This window comes from Phascolarctos cinereus, unplaced genomic scaffold (genome assembly GCF_003287225.1).
Source record: "Phascolarctos cinereus isolate Bilbo 61053 unplaced genomic scaffold, phaCin_HiC Scaffold_726;HRSCAF=1367, whole genome shotgun sequence".
Classification (NCBI taxonomy): domain Eukaryota; kingdom Metazoa; phylum Chordata; class Mammalia; order Diprotodontia; family Phascolarctidae; genus Phascolarctos; species Phascolarctos cinereus.
The window spans coordinates 374,615,177-374,639,579 of record NW_027556098.1 but is presented as its reverse complement, the minus strand read 5'-3'; the positions used below and the strand labels follow the sequence as shown (position 1 = coordinate 374,639,579).

At 42.1% G+C, this 24,403-nt stretch overlaps 1 protein-coding gene across 4 annotated transcripts in view; it reads left to right on the top strand.

The window, feature by feature from the left end:
- MACO1 (macoilin 1) overlaps positions 1–24,403 on the top strand; it is a 79,057-nt gene that overhangs the window by 8,725 nt on the left and 45,929 nt on the right. Inside the window, exons 1-6 of one of the 4 annotated variants that reach the window (XM_020983141.2) lie at positions 70–152; positions 10,833–10,974; positions 12,204–12,330; positions 15,163–15,286; positions 18,037–18,215; positions 20,399–20,897. In XM_020983141.2, the coding sequence (XP_020838800.1) occupies positions 145–152; positions 10,833–10,974; positions 12,204–12,330; positions 15,163–15,286; positions 18,037–18,215; positions 20,399–20,897 (1,079 nt within the window). In that variant the 5' untranslated portion in view covers positions 70–144. Of the gene's footprint in view, positions 1–69; positions 153–10,832; positions 10,975–12,203; positions 12,331–15,162; positions 15,287–18,036; positions 18,216–20,398; positions 20,898–24,403 lie in introns of those variants that run through there. The other 3 variants (XM_020983140.2, XM_020983139.2, XM_020983142.2) reach the window with 3 other exon arrangements.

The following is a 24,403-nucleotide window of genomic DNA, read 5'->3' as shown; positions in this document are numbered from 1 at the left end:
GGTTTTACATTTAGTTGCCTGAAATGGGGCAGTCCCATCACAGCATCGTGGGATCCATTTGGGGAGGTGGCCTGAAATAATCTTTGGTTGTCATTACTGTCACCTTATCTTCAAAACACTTGTGAACACCAAATAAGCCTCCCAATGCCACTGTGAGTACTTTGCCTATGTCAGAATGAAACAGTTGAAGATTCTCTGGAGAGAATCAGAGACCTGTCCAAGGCTGTTGTAGAAACACTCTGGCTTGAGTCTTCTGTATGCGACAGATGTATCAGGAGCCAGATTCTCGCTTGTACCTTTCTTGCACTGACCATCTATATTTCATGTGTTATCATATATATATGTATATATATATATATATATGTATGTGTGTGTATATATATATACATATATATATAATATATATGTATATATATATGTATATATATGTATATATATATGTATGTATGTATATATTTGCATTCTCTTTGTTGCTAGGTTATATGGCAGAAATAGTACTGGGTATGGAGCTAGGAGGCTTAGGTTTGAATTCCAGCCTGCTGTCTGGAAAATTGTGGACAAGTTACTTAATTGCCCTCCACATCAGTTTCTTCATTTTTAAAATAGAGGCTAGACAAGCTCCCTAAAGTATCTTCCAGCTCCAAATTGCGTGGTACGATTTTTCATCGTAAATGTAACTGTTTTATAGTAGCTAATCCAGGATGATATTTATTGTTGGTGGTTTTTTATGGTAACTGCAAACTGACCAAAAATCAGATGGCTAATCTGTGAGAAGACTTTCAGATAATTAAGTTGTTTATACTTCTGTTATTTGATTTTTGAAATTCCAATCTTCTTATTAGCTTATGTTTTTATCATATGAGTAAAGAGACTGAGAAGTAATCTTCCTTTAATTCTTTTTTTTTTCTTTTTGGTTTGTTTTTTGTTTAGGCAGTCAGGGTTTAAGTGACTTACCCAGGGTTACACATCTAGTCAAATGTCTGAGGCCAGATTTGAACTCAGGTCCTCCTAACTCCAAGGCTGGAGCTCTATCTGCTGTACCACCAAGCTGCCCCTTCGTTCTTGAATTCTTAAAGCCTATTGCTTGTTCATGGCTTTTTATGTCTTTGGTTCAGAGATATAATGTATTTATAAGGGGCTCTATAGTTTGCAAAGCTGGTTCATGCTTGTTATCTAATTTGATTCTTGAAAGCTTGTGAAGTAGGTAGAGGTAAAATGAGGTTAATAATACCTCCCTCACAAAGTTGTTGAGGAACAGATGAGATAACTTATCTGCATTATTTGCAAACCTTAAATTCTATTTAGTATTTTATTTTCCCCAGTTATGTGTAAAAGCAATTTTTAACATTCCTTTTTAAAACTTTGAGTTCCAAATTTTTTCCCTTCCTCCCTTCTCACACTCCCCCTTCCATTGAGAAGGCAAGCCATTCAATATACCAAACCTTAAATTCTATAAAAAATGCTAGTTAATGTTAGCTATTATTATTCCCATTTCCCAGATGAGGAAACTGAGACACCAAGAGATTGTTGTGACTTGCCCCAGCCTAGGTCACGTCGTTTGTTTAGTGACAAAATCAGGGGGGACGGTCCTGATTTCCTCATTCTTAATCCGGTGGTTTTTTCAGCTCTGCGTGGAAGTTGTTACAATCTCTTCTGCATCCTGTTGTGCCCAACCCAGCTCACAGAGTTGTTGAGAATAACTGATATTTGGATAGAGGTTTATAGTTGTTCACAATAGCCCTGTGAGGTGAGTGGCACAAGTGTGTTATTGTACCCATTTTATAGATGAGGAAATGAGGGCCTCGAGGTCTTACTGATCACCTGCAGGCATGGCAGCAAGCAACACAGCTGCGGCTCAGAACTCAGGCTTTCTAACTCCCAGCCTAGCGCCCCAGTGTTATTATGAGGGAGGAGTGAGGTATTAGATGGGAAAATAGTCTTGGAAAATTAGCTTGATAGCTATATCAGATAGATACACATAATGAACAACAGTATTCTTAGCCCTCACAAAGACCCCATCCTGTCCCCTTATGTCGTGACGTTGGCCTGGAGTTTTTGAAGAGAGGCAATGTTGCATAGTGGACAGAATGCTGGCCTTGGATTCAGAAAGACCTGGGTTCACTTCCTCCTTCTCACACTGAACTGTGGGGCCATGGGCAAGTCACTTAACCTCTCCAAGCCTCAGTTTCTCCATCTGTAAAATGGGAATTTTGCCTATAGCACTTACCTCACAGGTTTTTTGCGTTTCCAGTGATGTAATCTATGCAAAGTACTTTGCAAGCTTTAGAACACTATATAAATATCAGTTATTAATTATTGTCGAAAGCACTGCCAGTGTAGCATAAGCTGAAACAGATCTTACTAAGCTGGAGTGGCATCAGATATATAGGTTCAGCGGCAGATTGTATCTTTCTTGTCCGAGGGTCAGCTTAACATTCAGAAAAGGTCATGATGGCTTGACTACCAGGTGATGGATATTTTTTGAATATAGCGACTCAAGAAACCTTAAGACATAGAAGGGTAGAAATTTGCATTGATGGAGGGAGGAGTACCTTTAGTGATTAAATCACTTGCCCTTTAAGTAGTAGTATTGGGTATATCCTCCTTCTGCCTTCCACTGCCTAGTGCCTCAGGATATAGTTGTGCTCAGTCATTCTTAGCAGCTGTGTGACATTGGGCTAGTCGTGTCATGCCTCTGAGGCCTCATGCTCTTCATCTGTAAGATGGGAGGGGCAGTGGAGAGTACTAAATGATTTCTAATGTCCCAGCTTTTGTAACTCAGAGCTTAAAAATTCCTTTCATGTAAGAATTGTATATGTATTTCCTAGCCTTTTAAAATATACTTTGTAATTGTGGGATTGCAATTCCCTAATTAGGTGACTATGACATTATCAAGGAGTCGAGTTTTTATTGCCTTGGTCTCTTTTTTTTTGGAGGGGGGAAGAAGGGTGATGGGGGTGTTTCCTCACGTAAGAGTAAGGCTACTCAGAGAAACCGTTGTGGTTTCCAACTCATTTCACCTGCATATTGTAGGAATTTAGGTGGTGGGGGAGAGTGAGGCAAGGAGGCAAAGTGGCATGGTGGACTGGTCCTGCAATCCCAGAGTGAGTCACTTCCTCTCTTCCAAAAAGGAGAAACCATCGATGAGAACAATTTGGGAATATCGGCAGTGTTCTTTTTTTCTGTGTAAACCTAATAATTGTGTGTTTCTTTGTTGGTGTTGCAGCATTCAACTTCCCTTCCCATTCCCTGTCTGTCGTCTCTCGCTCTATCCTTAATTGCCTGGTAAAATTTTGTGGTCATTTAAATATCCCTTTTGGTTATTGCTGAACTGTCTTCTTTTTTGCAAACAGGTTATTTTAAGTGTTTTCATTTACGTTGTAATTAGATAATGACCTTGTCCTTGGCTCAGAAAGAACTTTAGAAAATGAAAGTTAGGACCCTGGAACAATCCGAATGTTTCTAATTTGGGGATAGGGCAGCTGACAATGTAGAGATGATTAGTAATGGTATTTATGAGGAGGCGGGGGAAGGGGGCATAGTGGAAAGTACTTTGGGTCAGGAATCCAAAAGACTTGGCTTCTCGTCCCAGCTTTGCCGCTCTCACCTGGGCTAAGTCATTTAGCCCCAAGACTTGAGGTTTTGCCTTTGTAGAATGTGGGGATCTGACTAGATAACTTCTCGTGTCCCTTCCAGCACTGATTCTGTGAGCGATCTGTCTAATTGCTAAGGTGCTGAAGGAAGAAGTAGATTTTGAGAATGATGAGAGTAGACCTCCTGTCTTCACTGGAGCTCTGTAAGCAAAGTCCGCTTGCTCGTTTGTCAGGTGTGTTGGAGCTGTGCTTCTTGGTCAAGTCTGGTTGGACTCTGTGGTTCCTTCCAACTCTGATGTTCCATGAGAAAACCTTGAAAAGAGACTCCGTGAATATGAGACTCTCATAGATAACCAGTGAGAGACAGGGCAGGGGCAGCCTGACGGAGGGGGGATGCAAAGGAAGATCAAGAGCTGAAAAGCATGAAAGAGGAGTCAGAACCAAGGCTAAAAGTGCCAAGCAAAGGAGGGAAGGCGAGGATGGAGCTCTGTGTCTCCTAAGCCCGGGCACTCAGGACCTGGTGACGTAACTGACCTCAGTGACCCAAATGACCATCAGTCTTCCTGGAGAAAAGGTCGTGTTTTAAGGATTGATGACAATACTGTGGTGATTATGTGAAGGAAATGCGATGGAAACAAAACTCTTACGTTGGAGAAAAGGAAGTGTCCTTTACTTGGAAGTGCAGTTAAAGTAGAGTATTCAGTACTTTTCTTCCCATCAGTCCAGTGTAGAGAATTACTGCCAAACACACGAGGAAAACCAGTCCTGGATGGCAAAATCAGTACTAGTACCACGGGGAAAATCAGTCACATTTGGCAAGAGCTAGGAACGGTGCTCCACCAGGAAAGGAGAGCAGGTCAGGCGGCCCCAGGACTGACTTTGACAAGGTTACTTCCTTTGCTTTTCTTATATGTTGTTCATCCATACAAGAAAAGGGGAGGAACCAGGTGATCTCTAAGGCCCTTTGAACTAGGTTTTTCTTCTTCCCTTCCAATCCCAGCACATTGTCATCATTTGAATGGTTGGTTGTCTTTAAATGAGGAAACAAGATGCTGCGTGCTACATGGGGATCCTGCCAGGCCTCGGAGGGGCTGGGGCAGAAAGCAGCGGGAATGTTTCTTATACCCCTGGGCACACCTTAGCATACAGCTAAGGCACACTTGTTTATTCATTCCAGAGCTGGTCCCCCCAAATCCTGTCAATAAATACCTTCCCTTACTGTTCTTTAAAGTGCTGTAGGAGCCCCTGAGTAAGGGTGTTAATTCCTCTTTAAAACAAATACACTTCTTCAAATGGAGGAAAAATAGTTTAGTGAAAAGTAGTCCTTCAGATCGAGTCAGCATAGGGATGAGTGTTTCCTGTCTTGATCTTGCCAGATACTTTCCCATGAATTGCGTGGCGTTCTTCTGCCACCTCGCTGGAGGATTTAATAGCCTTTAGTGAGAAGGAGGATACAGTACTCATGTGGACAACAGGAATAACAAAAGTGAAAGTGAAAGGCACCAGAGTTTATGAATGTCATTTTCTGGTTGGCATGAATTTCTTGATTCCACAGCATTCCGCCCTGCCTCTCCCCACCTCAGCCAACAGAAGCTTAGCATGCTGCCAGAATATGTTCTTAGAGAAAGTGTCACTTGGAAATTACCCATATTTGACAAGTAAATGATCTACTACTGTGGATGTCATATCATTGAATGCCCCTAATTATCTTTAAAGGCTCTTCAGCACCTGATCTCTTTCACCTATATGGTCTGAATCTCTATGAAAAGTCCTTGTCCATTGCCACATTATGGTCTGGAGGGCAACCTCTGGCTGAGTCAGCAGTAGAACCCAAGCTCTGGTAGGTCCTGTTGTGCTGGAAAGGCTTCCATGGAGGCCTGGTTATCGATAATTCAGTAACTTCCACTCCAGGTTCCCTTCATCTTAGACTTTCTTCTCTTGTGTACCTTTGATCTCCTGTCACTCAGAGACAACTGACTCTCCCCAGAAGATACTACATCACTGTCTTTCCTCTCCAGTACTGCACCTTCCTTCGTGCCCCCAGTGCACTGGACCAAAAGGAGGCATAGGCGTGCTCCTTGAAGCCCGCTGCCACTTTCAGACCCTCCTTCTGCCACCTCTCATCCTTTCAAGGTTACTCCTTTCATATTTATCACTTTGTACAGATCCTTATGGCAAGGAATTCAGTCCCAGTCTTCCACTTCACCTCACACCCACTGTGATGCTGGGAAACTTCAGCATCCATACTGATGTTCCTGAGCTGGCCTGGCCTCCTCAGACTCCATGACACGTACCTTTTCTCTGCCTCAGCCATCCCTGGGGATAGTCACTCCATTGTTTCCTACAAGTGTTCCATTTCAAGAACTCTGAAATTCCATTGAACCATTTGAAATTCCTCCCGTTTCCCACTCTGCCTGTGCCTCGTTCTGTGCCCTCCCCGTGATCTTCAGTCTCTGTCCCTCGGCGCTCTTCCAAGCCATCGCCTTGTTCAGTTCACTTTCTGCCTTTTCTAGTCTGGACCTTATCTTTAACCAGCTCAGCTTTCTGCTGCCCTCCATTCTTGGATTCCTCCACTCAGGTCCCTTCTCGTTGCTGAGCTCCAGGCATAGATGACCTCCTCGAGTGAGAGGAAGTGGTGCTGAGTGGATCATTTATAGATTGGTGACTCAGTGGCAGTTGAGCCCTGACTGCCACGACCCAATCTTTTCCTGTCCGCTAATTGACTCAATTGTATTTCCCACAGCAGCATTCTAAACTTCTCCTCTCAAGTCCTCCGTGACAACTTTTCCCCGTCTGTTCTCAGTAGAAGCACTCACTTCCTACATTCAGGTCTCAAAACCCCTTACCATGTCCATCTCCTCCCTTAGTCTCTCACTAAATGTTGGCCAGTCTCTTTGCCAAAGCCTTACCTTGTGCCTGTGATGCTGTCCTCTTCCAACTTCTCTTATAAATTTTCCCTGTAATTGTTCTCCCCCACCTTTCCCACCATCCCGGTGTTCAGTCTCTTCTCTTTTGGTTCCTTCCCTACTCTACCCAGGACCGCCCCTCTCAGCCTTCACTTAACAATAACATCTTCTAAAGCTAGTATCCTATTTTTCCCTTATATTGTAGCATTCCTGGAAAAAGATGTCTGCACATATTGCCTTTACTGCCTCTCCATTCTAATTGTCAAATTCACCAGCTTTTTGTTAGTCTTCATTGTTCATGATCTCTTCAAAGCGTTTTATGGTGTTGACCAACCTCTCCTCTCAGACAGTGTTCTCTGGGATTTCATAATGCTTCTCAACCCTTTTGTTAATTCATTTATTTCTCTGCAGATGTATACCAGGTCTACTTATCCACCCCTAACCTCTGTCCTAACTGCCAGTCTCACCACTCCAGCTGCCCATTAGACATCTCGAAGTCTTTGTGTCTTGTAGACATGTTAAACTCAACATGTCTAAAATTGAATTCCACATCTTTCCCCCCAGATCCTCTCCCCTTCTGACGTTGGGGAAGATACTACCATCCTCCCACTTACCCAGGTGCCGACAGCTTGGGTGCCTTCCTAGACTCCTCCCTCTCCCTTACTCCCATGTCCGATCTGTTGCCAAGGTGTATTGCTTCTACCTTTGATACATCTCTCTTATATACTCCCCTCTTTCCTCTAGCACTGTTACCTTCCTGGTGCACACCCTCATCACCTCATGCCTGGACTATTAAAACAGCCTGCTAGTTGGCTTCTCTGCCTCAAATCTTTCCCCCACTCCAGCGAATCCATTAGTCAGCTTTAAAAGTGACCTTCCTCAGTTGTAGTTCTGACCATGTCACCATCCCTTCCCAACCCCTACTCCTACAATTCATCAAGCTCTGCTGATACCCTGTTACTTCCCAGATCAAATAGAGAATTCTCTGGCTTTTAAAGGCCACCTTAATAGGTTTGTTAACACCTAATTCCCCTTTAGAGTGACCCTGGCCTTCTTGCTGTTCCTCGATCAAGATACTCTCTCTACTCTGCCTTTTCACCAACTTGCCTCCGTGCTTGGGATGCTTTCCTTCCTCACCTCTGCCTCCTGGCTTCATGTCTCAGCTAAAGTCCTACCTCCTGTAAGAAGCTTTTCCCAGTACCCCCTTAATGGGGAGTACTTCCCTCTGAGATTACCTCTAACTTATCTTGTCTGTATTTTGTTTGTTCATCGCTGTTTGTGTGTTGTCTCCTCCATTAGAATGTGAGCCTCTTCAGGCTAGGGAACAGCATTTGCCTATCTTTGTATCCCCAGTACAGTGCCTGGCACATGATAGGTGCTTAATAAATAAACGCTCATTGACTGATGGATGAATGGATGACTCATGTTTTACTGTCAGTGTACCTTAAAGCTCCATGATCTCATCAGTTCCCATGGGTTCAGTGACCATTTTTATGAAGATAACTCACAGATCTAATATCTGACCCTGGCCTCTCTCCTAAATTCTAGTCCAATATTATCAATTGCCCATTGGACATTTCTAACTAGATGTTCTGTTACCATTTCAAACGCATCCTACTCCAACCTCAACGCATTATCTTTCCCCGTGAATCTACCCCTCTTCCAAACTTCCCTGTTCCTTTCAAGGGCACAGTTATCCTTTTGGTCACTCAGTTTTGCAGCCTTTGAATTATCCTTGACCCTTCACTCTCCCTCACCCACCGTGTCCAATCACTCACCAAATCTTGGCAGTTCTACCTTCATAGCATCTTTTGGACCTCCCAATTTCCTTCCACCCCCAACACCATCACCTGATTCAGGCCCTCATCACTTCTCACCTGGAGGATTGTGGGAGTCTCCAGGTTGATCGCTCGCCTCCTCAAAAGACTCTGGTGGCTCCCAAATACAATCTAAAGCCCTTCCGTCTTTGGCCACAGCCTGTCTTTTCAGGTGTCCTGCTTGGTGCTCCCCTTCAGGTGCCTTGCATTATGGCCAGACTGGCCCCCTTGGTGGTGGTGTGTATAGCATTCTGTTCCTAGCTCTGTGAGCTGCCCCCCTCCCCCCAATGCTGGCAAGGCTTTCCCTGATCACTTAACTTCTTTTGGAACCCAGAGCTTTCTTCAAGGTGTTCTGGTGTACTCTCCTTCAAGAGACCTTTTCTGATCTGTCTTCCCTGTTTTTGGTGCCTACCACCAGATTGCTTGGCCTTGTTTTGTGTTTACCTTGTATTTGCATGCTTGTGGATATGTTTCTATCCCCCAGGTAGAATATTAACTACTTGAGGTCTGGGAGCTTTTATATTTATAATCCTTGTACTTAACATACTGTTTGACACTTAGTAGGTGCTTAATAAATACTTGTTGATTTTTTTTTTGTGCATGTATTCCCCTACAAGGCTATTAGGCACTGAATAAATATTTGATGAATGAATAATTTCCTTCAGCTAATTGGATTTATTCTGTATTAGCTATTTTGTACATTTCAGGCACTTCCAACAGATTTTCTAGTACATTTTTAAGAACCTGACTTCATCTAGTACAGAGCTGACAGGGGTAGGAAAATGGACTTGGGGTATATTACTGGATACACTCTAGAGATTTACTCAGCATAGGGCAGTACAAGTGACCAAAGGAATCAGCAACACTGGGCTTGCTTGACAAATACTGTCCTTTCCTTAGGCTTGTGGATTTTGAGATAGTGAATATGAGGTATATATATTAACTTCAGATCTTAAAGATATTTGAATCAATGAATGAATCTTAGAACTACAAGGAACCTGGGCCATCTAGCATCTAGTCCAGCCTTCTGGAGGAAACAGCTAAGACACTTGCCACACTGGACTACTGATTTTTTTTTTTTTAAATAAACATTCCTTTGCTTATACATATGTGACCTTGGGATCTTTCTTTCTTTTTCTTTTTTTTTTGCTAGGCAGTGGGGTTAAGTGACTTGCCCAGGGTCACACAGCTAGTAAATGTTATGTGTCTGAGGCTGAATTTGAACTCAGGTCCTCCTGACTCCAGGGCTGGTGCTCTCTCCACTGTGCCACCTAGCTGCCCCTTGGAATCTTTCTAAGCAACAGAACCAATCTGAAATTGGAACCCAGGTCTTCTGATTCCTGGTTCTGATTCCGTGGGTCTTTCTCCTACACCACTCCGCCTCCCTTATTTCTATGTTTATTTAATCTATGCCCCCTTTTTAGTTTTGGGCAAACTTTCTAACTCTAGGCTTTCTCTACATATAAAATGAAGGAGTTTGGTTTCTAAGATTCCTTCCAATTCTAACATCCTGTTATTCTATTTTATCTCCTAAGGGAATTGAGAAAGAAGAGGATCATAGAGAGGCGAGGAGAATTAGCAAAGAACGTGGCCAAATGCTATATGGTTTTTGTATATATACAGTATTTTTTTTATAATGTCTTAAGTTTCCAGAAAGCTTGTAATTGACATCTGTTCCCCCAGTTACTTTTGCTACCCTTGGCTATTTTGGAGGGCTGTTTGGTTTTTATTTGCGTGCACATTCTCACTGAGTGGCCAGAGGAGAAAAGGAAAAACAGACCGATCTCTTGAAGTATGTACGGATATGCATCAAAAACCTCATGGACTCTTCAAACAGATGTAAAAGGGGTGGGGAAACAGCAAATTTGAGGCCTTTCAACCATGACATTTTCATCTAATGAAGAACAGCTTGGAAGCTATAATTTTGAGAGTGTTGCAGAATTTTGAAGCCAGACAAATAACACGTTTTTAAATAGTGGTGAAATTTAAATGTTTTTGCCACCCTAAATGTAGTTAAGTACTTTTGGTCATTGCCAGACTTGGCCCAGGAGTATCTGCCTTGTCTTGATAATAAATGGGACTTTAAGTGAGAAGTAGCTTTTAAAAAACCGAGTGAGTTGGATTGTAATAACATCTCCTTTTGTCTTTTACCCTCTGTGTTCTTATGATGTACACCAGAGATGTCACACGTACAGCCCGTCAGCCCCAGGTGTCCCAGAACGCTCCCAAGTATGGGCATCCTGAATCTGTTTAAAATCTAATTGAGAAATGTCTGAAAAAATAAAAAAAAAACACAATAGAACATAGATAATATTATCATGTGGTTTTTAAAGTCAGTATGCAGCGTGCAGGGATCCTTATGCAATTTTACGGGCTCCATTTCTGTCTGAATTTGTCACCCCTGGTGAGCACAGTCACTTAGATGTTTCTTTTGATCAGAAAGAGTGGGATTGTCTCCTTCCAGCTCTCTACGACTGCCGGTGAATTAGCGCTTCCGTTTGTATTTTCTCCTGCAGCACATTTCTATACCTGAAGTTCCTGGTGGTGTGGGCGCTTGTGCTGCTGGCAGATTTTGTCCTGGAGTTCCGATTTGAATACCTGTGGCCTTTCTGGCTCTTCATCAGAAGTGTTTATGATTCCTTCAGATACCAGGGTTTGGTAAGTTCACTAAAATGATTTCCAACTGCAGCATACGTAACATATAATGAATTTTATTTCTTAGTCATTTCAGGAAAACCTCTAATGGCTGAGAATGGCATTGTTTCAGATAGATTTTGGTAGACGGGCACAAATTGAGTTTCATTGCCTTAGTCTTTGGCTGCAGTATGGCTCCAAATGGCAGTTTGTCTTTTTCCATTAGGCAAACCCGAAAACTCCTTAGGAGGTTACAGAAATGAAGAGACTAGATGATCTTTTCTAAAGGTTTTTCTAGCTCCAAGACTCCTATGGCCTTCTTTATGCTTCATTCTGACAGAAGGGAGCTGCGGGGCAGAGTTGCGACTGAGGAGTTGGGTCTCATGATTCTCTAGCTATATATAGTCTGAAGTATTGATTCAGATCATGAGATAATGAATTTGTAAGGTACTGTACCACTATAAACCTGTTATCAGCATTCTCATATCATTATATATATATGTTTTTGTTTTTGTTGTTTCATTTTGTTTTTTGCTATAATGCCTATGGCTAGTTAGTTCATTGGGTCAAAGCAGAGCCAAGTTCAGAGGTTTGATTTCCTCTGTGGGCTAGTTAACGTAGTTCTAGAGCATGCTCACAAGTAGAACCTTCCTGGCTCCTTCCTACCCTTCCCACCCCACCCCACCCCCACCCCCTCCTTTGCCACTGGTACCTTAGTTAGCAAAAGGAGCCTACTGAAAGATTGCAAATGGATCGGTGCAAATCGATGGCTTGAAAAGACCATCCACATTTTGGGTCCTGCTGATGGTGGGACAGTATCACAAAACTACTGGCAACATTAACCTTATTGTGAAATCACTGCCTCTGCTCCTCCCTGGGAGACGGAGACGAGTCTCCCATGAAACCTTGGCTCATCCCTCATCGGGTTAAAAATCAAGCTCTTTTGGGTTTGAAAACCTGTGGCATTCATATGAAGTCGATGCTGGTTAAGCTTGCTTTGTGCAGATCCCTTTCTCCTCAGTGAATTAAATGTTATAAATAGCAGTAATCGTTAATGTAGAGACATAGTCCTGTGCTTAATTAAGTACCACTTATTTAAATATGCACATAGAATTTAAAGGTTGTTAACCTACTCTATAGTTAACTGTATTCAGTTCATTTAGAAACTTACTTCCAGATGGTGACCTAGTATGGCAGCCTATTTGATGGAAAGTGATTCATGTTCTGATATTTGTTTTGCTTTTTTCCTTCAGGCCTTCTCTGTATTCTTTGTTTGTGTAGCATTCACCTCAAATATAATATGTCTCCTGTTCATCCCTATACAATGGCTGTTTTTTGCTGCCAGCACCTATGTATGGGTGCAGTACGTCTGGCACACAGGTGAGTCTTTTGGATTTTTAAACGAGCTGTAACTTTGAATAGTTTTGAATTCTAAAACAGAAGAAATAACTTTTGGCATAAAATGTGATAGAGTGAGGACGAATGTGTGCATTTTAAAGCTGTCTTCTAGATTACTATTAGAGTCAGTTTAGGGTGGTGGAAGAACATGGGCCTGGGTGTCAGGAGACCTGGATTGTAGTCGTCTCTGCGCTCAACAACTGTGGGCTAAACTCTCAACAGCTTTTAACGTGATCTTGATTAAGTCACCCTCTGTAAGCTTTAGCTTTCTTGTCTGTGAGAAAAAGAGAGTGAGTGTAGATGGGGTTAGTCTAGTATTTTGTGGCCCAAATCTCTATATAGATCACTTTGATGAAGGGATTAGCCTTCAGCATATCTTGTTAGTTGTTTGATTAAAACTTTTAAGTAGTTTTTAATCCAGCATCTTTGTGATTTGCCAGTTAAGTTGTAGATACTTTAATGTGTGAAGCTTCAGTGTGAAACTTTTGATTAAAAAAATAGGAAGTTATTTTAGTACAGCCTTAAAAGTCTGCTACATATCCACAGTCACTCCTTCATAGTTGGCTGTCAGCAAAGAATATTTCACTTATTTGTTTAATAACATGGGAGCCAGATACTGTGTGTTTTAAGTGAAAAGACTGGGCTGGCATAATTTTTGTATTTCTGCAAAGGCCCAGGAAAACTTGGCTCTTGGACCAATTCTGAACCTGTAGGGTTTCGTCGCTGATGAGAAACAAGCAATGATAAATGTGTCATAGAACGCTAAAGCTGAGAGACCTTAGAAATAATCTAGTCCATCCCGCCGTTCTTCAGATGAGGACATTGAGGCCTGGCTGCTGCTGTTGTTTGTTTTGTTTTGTTTGTTTGGGGGAGGCAATTGGAGTTAAGTGACTTGCCCAGGGTGACACAGCGAGTGTCTGAAGCCAGATTTGAGCTCAAGGCTTCCTGACCTGAGGACTGGGGCTGTATTCAGTGTGCCAACTGCTCCAAAATTGAGGTCTTAAAGAGCAACTTCTGTTCGTATTCTTGTATAAGCTTAATAAAAGTATGATATTTAAATACTTTAAGGAGCCATGATTTTATGAATGTGAGTTCTCCCTCCAGTAGTTGAGATTACAGGACCCAGAGAGGCTTTGACAGTTGCCAATAAAGTTATCATACAGAAGTCTGTGTTGCGAGGAGCTTCTTCAAACTTACAGAATCTCAGCCTCAGAGAGCTGGAAGGGACCTTAGAGGCCATCTAGTTACATATGGGCCTGACCAGTAAGCCTTCCTGCAACACTCCTAGCAAGTGGGCCTTAGCTTCTTCTTGAAGACCTGTGCTTAGCTAGGCTGGTCCTCAGATGGCAGAACAAGGCCATTGCCAGCCAGGACCCAGTGAGAAACCTGTGATTGGTGCAGCTTGTCAGGGCTTGGATTTTGCCAGAATAATCTGCCATCAACATGCATTTATTGAGGACCTGCTCTGGACTGTGGTATCATGCTAGTGACTGGGGATACAAAGAAAAAACAAAATTGTGTACCTTCTCACCCACCCACCCCCAGAACAGCCATGTTTTATGGGATGACCCAGAGTTTTTTCCATGGCACGTTGAGGCATCATGATAGTCACCCATAACTGAGTTCTTTCTCCCTTAAGGTCTCTACTGGCAGTGCTTACAGGACGGTGATACCTGCTTTGTGTTATCCCTCAATATGAAGCTTGCAAGCATGGTCACTGTCCCATCTGGTGATGCTTTTCACACACTGGTATTTATTTACTCACTCATACTACTCACTTGGAGATAGGTACCATCTCTAAAGCACCATCATCCGCCTCAGTCCTCATGTCAGCACATGGAACAGGATGAGCTACCATTTTATGGGTATTGTCCTTAATAACGAGGCACAGCTCCTCATCCTAGCTCTTCTTTTGGGTCATCGTAGGGTCTTAGGCAAGTCACCTCACCTTCCCAGGCTTCACAGTCTTCTCATTTCTCAAAAGGGGGTGCTGGTTTGGCCCGGTGGCTGGCACATGGTAAGTAAATGCTTCTTGACACGACTCGACTGGAAGGACTTGTAGGTTGAACTAGCTGGTCTGTAAGGTCCCTTCCAGCTTTCGTGTGCCATATGTAAGTCTGTGACTGTTTTGACAGTTGAAAGAAAAAAGTAAATCACTAAATTTCATTAGCTGTTTAGAAATAGCTTTATGGTGTTATCCACGGGGCCCGAGCCACATGACTGTCACAAACGATGCCTCTATTTGTGATAGCACTTCCTGGAGTTCTAGGCTCCAAAATGGTATTTGGAACAGGTTAACAGGTTAACGTGATTTTCATGTATGACGACAAATGCTTCTTAACCTTTGAGGCCGCAGCTTGCTGTGCTGGACGGGATTGAGTGTGATTTAATAAATCTGGGATTCGTTCATCTTCTTATTGCTCACAGGAAGTTGTTTTTGGTGGGAATATTATGGTGGAAGGGGCGGGACACGATTAAAGGGTGTTTCTGGAAGGTACTAGGGAAATGGGGAAGGTTAATTTGGTAACCTAGAAAGTGGACCAGATAGTTTCAAAAGTCCTTTCCAGCTCTAAACTCTATGATGCTATGAGTCAGGTCTGTAATATATTTCCAAAGTTTTGGCTTTTAGAAAACTGACAAAGATTCTCCTTTTATCCGGAAGATGTTTTACTTGATTCTTTGGAAGAATGAATGGCTTTTTAATTCCCAGCAAGTTGAAAGCTTTACTGAAAATCATGGGAATTGAGTTAAGTTCTGCTTTAGTTAATGTATTGCTGATATCTATTTCTGTGGTGCTTTTTTTTTTTTTTGCAGAAAGGGGAGTGTGTTTGCCCACAGTGTCTCTGTGGATACTCTTTGTTTATATTGAAGCAGCAATTAGATTTAAAGATCTCAAAAACTTTCATGTAGACCTCTGTCGTCCATTTGCCGCCCACTGGTAAGTATTGTTTGTGTTATTAAGCTGTGTTTAAATGCCTTTTAAGCTTTTTTGTTACACGTTTTTAGCATTGCCAGTATCGTAAATTCCTCATTTTGCATGCAGCAGATATTGGTACAGAAGAGTATCTTGATGAGAGAATCATTTTCATAAAGAATGAACTTGGATTTCCATGAAACTTTGTATTTTCTTCTCTCTGGACAGACTGTCAGCTCTTTGAGGGCAGTCCTGTTTCATTTTTGTCTTTGTGTCCCCAATACCTAACCCAGGGCCTGTCCCAGAGAGTATCCTTGGCAAATCTTCGTTGGCTTAAATCAGATTGTAATGTAGAAAAAGGGTCTCTGAATTGAGAGTCAGCCGCCAGGCTCTGGTTCCCCTTCTCCCAGAACTCTCTATTTGTAAAACTTTCAATGAGTCATTTACCCTCCAGGAACCACCATTTCTTTAGCTGTGCAGTAGGGGCAATAGGAGTCACCCTATCTACTTCACAGGATTGTTAGGAACATGAGATGAAATACAAAATAGAATCCTTTATTAACCTTAAAGTGCTGGTAAACATAAGGTTTCGTTATTATTCACAGTTTAACGGAGGAGTATCATTCCATCCAGTGAAATAAAGTGCTTGTAAACCTTACACGCTGTCTCCATTCCCTCATTGTTGCAGAGTTTGGAGACTATGGCTGTGGAAAACTGCAAAGAGAACCAGCCTTTGGCAATGTATGAGTTAATTTTGTTGAACTGTTTTTTCTTGTTTATTCTTTGCTATAAGGCACAGTTCTTTGAGTGGGAAGGTTACATTGAGAAATTTTGTAATGACATAAAACCAAAAGTTATCAATAAAAATTTATTTTACAATTACAGTTGATACTCAAAGTAACAAATGTTTCTGAGGAGGAACTAATAAATACCTGTATTTTAAACAAAAAAAGCTTTAAAATATTTGTATTCAGATATGTATATAAGTTATTAATTATCAAGACAATAGTTTTCTTTCTCCGAAACATGCAAATAATCTTTTAAAACAAAGCTAATTGTCATTTGTTCCCATTGCTAAAAACAATTTGTCTAATATATAATTTCTCCCAAGCATATCAATGTTTGCTAATATTTAATGCATAGATTAAAATCAACTTGTATCTTAAGCCAGAAATGTAGATCTACTCTTTTGTACATTTAGCACAGTTGTATGAGTAAAATAAACCCGTTATAACCTGTTACTTTAATTTTTATAATATGCTCACAATGGGACTCGTTCCGGTGGTAATAGAATTTAGGCGCCGACTTTATTCCCAGGTTATGAACGTGTTTGTTTTCTCAGGCTGTAAAATATGATCATGTTGGCTGACGAGTTGACTGAAAACATTTCAGCTTGTCATCTTCCCAAAGACTGGGACTGTTAACTGTGGCTGGTTTCCTGATCTGCTACCAGCCATGCGTTGGTGTTGATACTATTATATGTTTCTCTAGGTCAGTAGTGTCAAACCCAGATAGAAACAGGAGCCACTGATCCCTGTGGGTGCATATTGACTTAGGAAACCGCGTATTAACATTATGTTTTATTGTATTTTTATTTACTTTGTTAAGTAGTTCCCAATTACATTTTAGTCTGGTTGGGACCTCACTCTCAAGAGTGTTGTTTGCTGGGCTATGTGTTTGACGTCTCTGATCTAGAGGAAGATTCTATTGAGGTTATGGTATTGTGTTTGCAGCACAGTTTTCCAGGAATAGGTGATGGTGGTACCTTTCTGACAGCTTGAAGATTAAAAAGCTAAAGCATTCGCCTGACTTTGAACCCTGCCTTCTGGTACTCAAGAGTCTCGGATGATGGCCTATTGGATTTGTCTTTCTAACTTTGAGATCAGTTTATATTCACACAAAGGAAGGAGGTCCAGTGCTTTTCACACAGTATTTTTAAAAGACAATCTTTGCTTAGAGTCAATACTTACTGGTTGATGAATGAGTGAATGAATGAAATATATAGACATACCCTTGCCTACCATGAAGGGAAGCAGTGCTATAGGAGGTGGTCAGTTCCATAGGAGCAGTATGGCAGTTGACCAGATAGAGTTGCAGTGGGATTCTGGGACATTGACAGTAGCATATCATTATAATAGTTTAATGACATTAATGTGGAATTAGGTTGGCAGTGTTATTCAGGGTGTGCCTGTGCTCTTGTAACTCTCATAAGAAGGTTAAATATTCCTCTTTTAATGCATGCTCTAGTGCTAGGCTATTTGATTTCTTTTTAAGAAAATCAAGTTTCTCCAAAGGTGATAAAGACCATGTCAGGTCATTGGTGACTGAAGTCACATATTGCTTCAGAGACTTGCCTGAGGCTCAGTCCCATTGGTCTATTATGAATAAGCTTCCTCCTACCACAGTTCTTTCTGCATGTTGACAGTGTTTCATTTCTGTTTCTATGTTCTCATGGCACTCTGTATTCTTCTTAGGTACTCATCGTATTATGATCTATATTATATTTATTCAAATATAAATGATGTCATTCATATTATATTTCTTTTTCGCTTCTACTAATTAATGAGTACTTTGTGTCTCCTCTGACACCCAATACAGTGCTTTGCCTTGAATGAATGAATGAATGAATGATTTCCTGTAGTAGATGTCATCATCACAATCAACTAGAATTTCTTAATAGTTCTAGTTGTAGGTGCACATACAAGTACATGAAACACATGCTCTCTCTCTTTTATCTTAACTTACTTTTATTGACTGACCTGTCTTCTTTCTAGTATTGGGTACCCTGTGGTGACCTTGGGCTTTGGCTTCAAAAGTTACGTAAGCTATAAGATGCGGTTAAGAAAACAAAAAGAGGTGCAGAAAGAGAATGAATTTTACATGCAGCTTCTTCAACAGGCTCTCCCTCCAGAGCAACAGATGCTGCAGAGGCAAGAGAGGGAGGCGGAGGAAGGTAGGTCTGAAAGCTCCATGTCTGCTGCTTTACCCTTCAGTGTGCCCAAGTGCATTGAACGTTGGGCCTGGCCTTGAGAGACCTGGTTCAAATGCGGGCTTCCCCCCTCACTGGCCATATGGCCACACACAAGCGGATAGCCAAGATTAGGATGCTGAGATGTGTGTGTATATGGGAATACATTTTTATACGTGCATACATACATACACAGGCATACATACGTGTGTGTGTGTATATATATATATATATATATATATATATATATATATTATATGTATTTACACATACACACATATATACATATATATGTATATGTGTATATATAGACATATAGATATATATACAGTAGAATGAAGATGAGAGGGAAATATATAGTAGGGCCCATTTCACATTGGTTTTATTCAATACAAACACTGTGAATAAGGCACTGAAGTGGGGCTTTTCCTAATGAAACCCAGCCCCTGGGAACCCTCAGCTAACAGAAATAGAACTAACAGTGGCATCTGGTGTCTTTGGCTCAGGAACGAGATGGTGATGTGTACCCCGTGAGCCTGACTATGTTCTGGCTGACTGGCTCATGGAACGGCAGGAAAGAATGTAGGAAAATTAATTGAAGCCCCTCCCAAAATTAAATTCAGTTCATCAAACATTAAGCATCTACTTGTACTGAGTGAGCATTATGCTAGTTAGTCTCTGGAGAAAGGACAAAGTTTAGATAAAACACAGCCGCTGCCCTCGTGGAGCTTCTGGTTTAGGAGGGAAATAGTAGATCCGTACTCAAATAATTCTAATACTCAGTAGCGTTAGAACAACAGAGTGCTCTGGGAGTTACTGGGAAGAGTGAGGAAAGGCTTCATGAGGTGGTAGTGTAATCATGCCTTAACGGGTGAATAGGGACTTGGGGGGGGGGAGGAGGACAAGGCATAGGGAGCATCATGGAGGAGGGCATGCAGGTAGGAAGTTCCACAGTTTGAGAGCAGTGTGTGTGTGGCAGAGAACGGTGTGAAATCCATTTCCTTCTCTGGCAGACATATTGGGATTTCTATGTGAAGGCAAGAAGGAAATTCCTTTCAAGTCTTCCAGTAAAGCGGTATTGACTACCTGTCTAAATTCCTGGAGACTTCCCTTTCGCTAGCAATCACATTTTAAAATTTGTTTATAATTAAAACAATAGTTCACATGAATATAGTTCTTTATTGTTTTTTTTAAGCAGAGAAGTACAGCGGCTAGAGAGCTGCCCTTGGAATCAGAAAGAGCTGGGGTCAGATCTTGCCTCTGATACATACCGTGACCCTGGACAAGTAACTTAACTACTCAGTGCCCTGCCAGTTGTCTTATGAAACTGTTGCCCATTTGCCTCATCGGTAGGGCAAGTTTCTTTACTGTGGGTTCCCTACACTAATGAAATCACAAGCCTGGACAGAAAAAAGAATTTTTAAGTATTTTTCTTGGAGAAGCAGTTGGAAAGAACTTTCCTACTATGTTGGAAAGAACCTCAAACTGGAAGTCAGCAGACCTAGATTCTGGGTCCAGTTCTACCACTTATCTTGAGTTAACCTTGCAACTCCTTTAACATCGTTGGACCTCCTTTTCTTCATCTGTAAAATATCTGAGTTGCCTGTTTCGCAGTATACCCATGAATATTTGCTCACATTTTTATAGCATCCTATGGTTACAAAGCATTTTCCTCAACTGTGGAACAAGTTTATTATAATACCCTATTTTTCAGATGAAGAAACTAAGCCTCCGAATGAGGGTAAAGGTGAATGACATGCCCAGGATTGATGAGTAGCCTGGGTCTTCTGACTACAAGTCTAGTGTTCTTTCCACCATGCTGCGCTGTTGCTTACCTGTCAATAAATGTCTTCCTGGAGCTACTTGTGTAACCTGGACATCATCTGAAGGAGGACGGCTTCGTGATATCATCCTGATCTTGACACTTCGTTAGAACCTAGCTAGCCTACGTTTCATGAAAGTGATTTTTCCAAGTGTTCAGCTCCTCAAGCCTACTTAGATTTGCTTTTCAAAGGTATATAATGTGCTCTAGTTACTGCTTCCAGATGAGGATGCGAATTGTGTAGGGAGTGTCCCAGCCATTGATAATGTGATGTGTTGAATCAATCTGTTCTTTGCTTGTCAGAAACTAAGCCCTGCTGTGTGTTGTTTGTGTTTTGATCTTCTAGCAGCCAAAGGATTGTCTGATGTGGACTCCTCGATGCTATTACATCACAACGGAGGCATACCAACCAGCAAAAAGTTGTCTACAACTTTGCCAGAGCTAGAATACAGAGAAAAGGGGAAAGAAAAGGAAAAAGATGCCAAGAAACACAACCTTGGAATAAATAACAATATTTTACAGCCTGTAGACTCTAAAATACAAGAAATTGAATATATGGAAAACCATATCAATAGTAAAAGATTGAATAATGACCTGGTAGGAAGCACAGAAAACCTCTTAAAGGAGGACTCATGCACTGCCTCATCCAAAAATTACAAAAATGCCAGTGGTGTGGTGAACTCCTCCCCTCGAAGTCACAGCACCACCAATGGGAGCATCCCTTCCTCATCTAGTAAGAATGAGAAAAAGCAGAAGTGCACCAGCAAAAGTCCCAGTGTGCACAAGGACTTAATGGAAAACTGTATTCCCAACAACCAGCTCAGCAAACCAGATGCCCTGGTAAGGTGAGTGTGCGGCGTGACACCCGGGTGGTGATGGGTGCCTTTGGTCACCTCAGTGTTTGCCTCAGACGATGGGCCTTCCCACGCGAGCTGGCTGAGGAGCTGTTTGTTAAACAGATATTAACAGTTCTCACCGTCTAGGCTCCTGCCAGCAGCCCGAACCTTGCACCGGGCTGAGGCTTTCTCACTTTGTAGAGTTCTTCTGTGTAGCACAGGGTCAAGGAACTGTTTCTGTTTCCAGGACCTTTTCCACTGTGGCAGAGACGGCCTGGGAACATGGGCGATGGTAATTTGGGGGGCTTGGGGTCATGAATTAAAGAAGGACTAGTCATTCCTTTGCACCTTGGATCAGGATAGGATTCTGTTATAGGTATTAAAAGGCTATTCTTTGCTCTTGGCCCTTTTCACTTGTTTGTGCAAAGTTCTCTTGGCATGCCTTCCCCAGAAGAGGAGCTCAGGCCCTGTTCTCTCAGATGATGACATTTGTTGAACAGCTTCTAAGAAGAAAAGCAGTTGTTGTCATTGCCCCTTGGGGCTTGTTTCTGCCTTTTGTCTGTGTTCTCTGTCACCTTAGTTGTCTTGGGGTTACCTTCCTTCTAAGTAGAGAGTATTGGGTGGGGAGATTGAAGAGAGAAGCTCTCTTAAATTTCCATAGGCACAGAGGTTTTGATTTGATGGTCCCATATCTGAGAAAAGAGGCCTGATAACTTTGTTATGTTGCCCTGCCTGAATTCAGACTGCATTATGTTTGAAGACACATTTACATATTCCTCGTTTGGGGTCTCAGAATGTTAGAGCTCGCAGGGACCTTAGAGGTCATCTAATCGTCGGAGGTTCTTAACCTAGAGTCTATGAGCATGTTTGTTTCTTTTAATATTTTTATAACTGTGTTTCAATATAATTGATTTCCTTTGTAATCCTATGTGCTTTACTTTATGCATTTAAAACAATTTTCTGAAAGGGAGAGGTAGAATGGAGAAAATTATTTCACATGAAGAGAGGCAAGAAAGACCTATTACAATGGAGGGGAAGAAGAGAGGGTGGGCGAAAGGCATCACTTGGACTTTACTCTAATCAGTATTGGCTCAAACAGGGAACGATATACACAGCTGAAAATCAAACATTCTCCTAAGAAGAGGCCCATTGGCTTCACCAGACTACCAAAGGAGGTCCATCACACTACAAAGATTAAGATCCCCTGATCTAATCCAGTGCTTCCTTTTTACAGAAGAAGAAACTGAGGGTCAGAGATGAGAAGGGACTCGACCACTGTCACACAGACAGTTAGTTGCAGAGTCAGGACTCATCCACAGCTTTGTGGACTACCAGGCCAGTGTTTTTTTCTGTTGTAGTGTAATGGTTCATAATTCTGAAGCTTAGATTTATTTGTGACAAATTGAAATTGGTCTATTTTTACACCCCTCAAAGTGAAAGTATAGGAGATCGATCTGAGAGTATGTGATTGGACAAGCACTGGATTGACTGTTGGGTATTTTGGTACCAACTCTGCCGCTTCTCAGGGCCTTGAGGTTCTTATATATAAAAGCAAGCTTTTGTATTAGATGAGGCATAGGTTCTTTATAAATTCGTGCTAACATTCTAGCCTATCTAGATGGAAACTTTTCTCTTTATTTTTATTTTTTAAAATTTTGAAGAAAAATATTGGTCGTGCTTCCATTTTTTTTCCTTTTGGTTTTGACAAAAGATGGGAACTCTAGAAGGAATTGTGTTTTTCTGCTCATCAGCTGTGGGATCCAAACGATCGATTTGATTGATTTTTGTTTTGTTTTGTTCTTGTCTGAGAGAATATCGTCCTGACTCTTCTCCTTATACCTATTACTCTGTCTTTATTAAGCCAAAATTCATCTGATTTGCATCCACTGGAAAATATGGCGAAAGGTAATGACTAAAACTGTCAGTGGGTGCCACAGCTAAAGACTCAGCGGATTCTGTGTCCTCCCAGTCCTTATTGGACTGTGCCTGTTGGCTGTCGGTACCAGTTATGTAACCCTAGCCATTCTTTCAGGGTGGATCCTCCATCCATATGTTGCAGGGAGAATCAAGTGGTGCCATGTTGGTCAGGGTCACGAAGGACCCGTTCGTTCACCACCCTTCCATTTCTGAGATGGTACGACAGGATGCAGAGTAAAGCACACTAGCAGTAAACAAAGGGCCATCCTGCCGCAAGTCATTGAGCTTACAGTGGCCTGACGTTCACAGTCAGACTGAAACAGGTTTCTCCTTACAGACACAACAGACCAAGCTCTGTCCTTTAAAAGGCAAGAACAATCTATCTTGTTTGAGTGCTGGACGTGATGTTCTGAAGTAAAGGGTTTGCCTTACCTGACTTGTTTTTTGTTACCGAAGCTTAAGGACGATCAAAACAGCTTCATAGGATTGATCCGAGGCCATACTAGGAGAGGCCCCTTGTCCAGAACGAGAGATGGGACGGTCCTGCTGCGTCCTGTGCTGGTTGCACCATGCCTGGAGTGGTTGCGCTTCTGAGCACCACTGAAAAGCTGGTGAGGAGGACTTAAATTGGCATCTCGGGTTTAGCTTGAAAGAAGAAGGCTTTGGGGTGGGGCAGGTCTTCATAATGAAGCTTTGTATATTTGAGAGTGTTGTAGTGTGGAAGGAGTAATTCCCAAACTGATCAGCGTTTCAGAAGGCTGTATAGATAGTTTGGCTCATCGTAAGGCATGATTTCCTAACAATTAGAACTGATTGAAAGGGCATGAGTTTTCCTCATTGGAGACAATCCTCAAGCAGAGGTTGCATGAGTGATTGTCTGGGGCTGTTTGGAGGGCCCCCCTGCTTCAGGATGGGATGCACTTAGACATGGCCTCTGGGCTCCCCTCTCAGTGAGAAGATGCGATGGTCGAGTCCCCGCTGGCTCAGGGCACTCTGGGCCCCCAGAGGAGATGCTTCAGCTCGGCTGTGATGCCTCTGCTTATGTGGCTAACCCCACACGCACATTAGCTTAGCAAGATTGTGCTGTGGGGCCCAGGAAGAACTCCCAGTGCCACTCTGAGTGAACTGAGAATATATGTTTGAAGGAGTTATCCACATAAATTCTGAGGGCTGTAGCATTCCATTTGGTTGTAATAAAAAGTGGGCCTCCATGTGTAGCTCACCTAGTCAGGCTCACTTCCTCTTGCTCTGACCGTTTTCCTTCCTCATGGTGACTGGGTTAGTGAGTTGTGCTGAATGACCTCATATAGCACTTTGTTTTGTAACTCTGTAATGCACTTCCCATGCCAGGTGAGTGTTATAGCTGTGCTGGTGTCTTACCTGCTTCCTAGACTGTGTTTCTGTCCCAGCCCATTTCTGAGAGACTAAAAGGAGGCTTTCACAAGAGTCAGACAGGCCAGTAATGCTTAAAAAGCAGTAGGCCTTTATTATAGCGCGTCTTTTAATTCATAGTAGGAAAAGCGTGAGGTGTAATGTGAGACATCCTTGGGTGGAAGCATAGGCCAAGGGATAACAAAAGAAAGCTACAGCCAAGGAGG